Raw genomic sequence first — 2,811 nt, forward strand, 5'->3', positions numbered from 1 at the left:
AAGCAAGACACTTGTGGTATGTGTCTGAATGTTGGATTGGGGGCTGATGTATATTGACAGCTTCGTTTTTAGCGAGTAAATAATCTAATGTAAAATAATTATGTGTCAGGAAAAGCACTAATATATGAACATGTCTGCGTTACAGTTACCCCTTCTCTTCTGCTCCTCCTCTTCTCTCTTTCTCTGGAAAAGCTCCATCTGTCTCTTTCTCTCCTGTTTCCTCCTGATCTCTCGCTCGCGTTGGTCCTGCTGCCTCTGTCCTCTCCTCTGGTCCTCTCCCTCACGCCTCTGTCTCTCCTCCTCCTCTCTCTGTTTTTTTAGTCTGGAAGAGCAAAAAGTGCAGTTGTACTAATTTTGAAAATAAATAGCGCCCCCACCAGAAAACTTACATAGTGCAACTTTAACTTAACCTTTAACTTTAACAAACAGAAAATAAAACAAACAAAAATGTGTGCTTTGATATGTATTCTATAAAATTGCACTTCTGTTTTACTGTCTTGAATGTTAATACAAAACTTACAGATTACTTATGTAAATTTGAGATATATTTACACTTCCAAATAATAATGAATGAACTTGTCACACCTGCTCTCCTCTGCCCTCCTCTGTCTCTCGTTCTGCAGCTCACTCCTCATTCTCTGCTCCAGTTCCTCCTTTTGCTGCTGCCGTCTGTGCTCTTCCTCCTCCTGCCTCCTCTTCCTCTCCTCCTCCTCTCTTTGGATCCTCATTTTCTCAGCTTCATGAAACTTGGCGTTATCGTCTTGGTTTATTTTGGACTGCTTTGTCTCGACCTCCTGAATGTGATGTTAATGAGAACAGAATGTGGTGATTACATGCACTCTCAAACATTGTTGGTCAGACCGTGTGTGTTTAACATGAATTCTGACTTCCCAAAACAGACCTGCCTCCAAATATATCTTTTTGAAGAACATGTGAAGTCCTGAATAATCATTTGTATTTTTTACCCTTGGTGAATAGTAATAATCAGTGGTTGAAGATGTACTTTTGTTACTTAAGTAAAAGTACAGATACCGGAGCAAAAGAAAGCTCAAGTAAAAGTAAACGTATCGCATAAAAAAGTTGATTACAGTAAAAGTATTAAAGTGCATCTTTTAAATATACATAAAGAGTCAAAAGTAAAAGTATTTAGCGCAGATTTTGAGGTCTTAGGGTTTGAGCGGAATTTTGTTCAACAGAAATAACTGAATCAGTTGTTTTTTTTCTGGCTGTTTTTATTTGTATATTTTCGTTTTCTCAAATTGTGAACATGATAAAAATAAACCCTCGCCTTGAATGAAATGAAAAATACTTTTACTTTTTCCAGTTCAAAAATGTAGTGGAGTTCAAAGTACAGATACCTGCTCTCAAATGTAGTGAAGTAAAAGTAAAAAGTATCGACATAGTACAGATACAAATTAATACTTAAGTACAGTACTTTACTACTTTTACTTTGTTACGTTCCATCATTGGTAATAATGTTCTGTTTGATTGTATTATTTTGTGGAATAGACAATAATGGTGCAATCACATTTGTCCTGGTTTGGTCCTGGCTTGAATCCAGTTTAGTCCTGATGTAAACTTGGTTTGTTTCTTTTCTAGTCCTGGTTTAATTCCAGTTTAGTTCCAAATTGTATGTGGTGAACACAGCTATAGAAATGACATTTTATCAATCACTTATCTCTGTGTCCTTCTTACATCAGATTTGGTTGGATTGAGCATAAGTCGCTCCTCTGGGATCATGACTGTGGAGCAGGAGGACAGACGGCTGCGGGACAGGAACAGGTGAGCAGGGGTCCCCTGGAATGTTCTGCCTTCACAGGATGAGGACAGGGACTTTTGAGAGCTGCTACTTTTCAGACTGGATCCACTGTCCCCTCTTAGAGACCTCATAGACCTGCTGAGTTTGTCCGATTTCAGTCCGGGCTCTTTTATGGCAAAACGATCTTCAATCATGTCCAACTTTGTATTTTTGTGTTTTTGTTTGGCAGAAAGACCAATACTTCCTTGTTTGTTGACTTCGTCTTCAATATCCTGGCGGCTAATTCTTGCTTCAGTTCCCAAAATATCGGATGTAATTTTGTCTGAAGAAAGGAGAAATAATGATTCAATTTCAACTGTAATTTCTATGTATTGTAATCTGGCTCACCTGACAAAAAACAAATGTAACCTCGAGCCATTACTACAGTGAATTTTCAGAAAAGAAAGTCTATTTTTGATAATGATATTTATTAGGAAAAAACATATTTCTCTTTCTTATCTGTAAGGCCAATATTTGGATGTATTACCTGAGCTGCCTTTATGTTTTGACTTTCTTCTTCTTTTCTTCTTGTTCCTGTCACTTGCTGCATCCTCCACTTCAACAGCATCTTTATTCACACTTTTATCATTTGTCTTCTTTATATCTCTTATCGTTGCTTCTGTGTCCTTTACTCCTTTAGTCTGAATTCATTTTAAAACAAACAGAGGAGTCTAGAGTAGCCAGACATTGTACTCAAGTAAAAGTAATGTTACTTTTAATAACTATTACTCAAGTAGAAGTACAAAGTAGTGGAGAAGAGTGAGAATTTTATTTATAATTTGAAGTGAATGTAATTTGAAGGACAAAATGTTAAGTAATGCACAAAATCTGGTATTTTCAAAGGATAGACACAAAAATGAGACAAACTAAATCATATCTGAAGGAGCGGTGCAAGAAACACAAATGTTCAAATCATTTCATATTGTCAACATAAAGCTTTTGTCACTTGTAGACTTACTCACAGTTGGAAGAGGAAGTTCTAACCACCTCTGAAAATAAATGATGTTTAGTCT

The 2,811-nt window shown here is 36.6% G+C and overlaps 1 protein-coding gene across 1 annotated transcript; it reads right to left on the reverse strand.

The window, feature by feature from the left end:
- Window positions 1-548: 548 nt before the first annotated feature.
- Window positions 549-2,372, reverse strand: LOC129457269 (uncharacterized protein KIAA2012 homolog). Its single transcript, XM_055230374.1, has 3 exons — window positions 2,286-2,372; window positions 1,696-2,081; window positions 549-794 (listed from the first exon to the last, which is right to left on the reverse strand). Exons 2-3 carry the CDS (start codon window positions 1,951-1,953, stop codon window positions 549-551), a joined length of 504 nt encoding a protein of 167 aa, XP_055086349.1. The 5' UTR covers window positions 1,954-2,081; window positions 2,286-2,372.
- Window positions 2,373-2,811: the final 439 nt, after the last annotated feature.

This window comes from Periophthalmus magnuspinnatus, chromosome 21 (genome assembly GCF_009829125.3).
Source record: "Periophthalmus magnuspinnatus isolate fPerMag1 chromosome 21, fPerMag1.2.pri, whole genome shotgun sequence".
Taxonomy (NCBI): domain Eukaryota; kingdom Metazoa; phylum Chordata; class Actinopteri; order Gobiiformes; family Gobiidae; genus Periophthalmus; species Periophthalmus magnuspinnatus.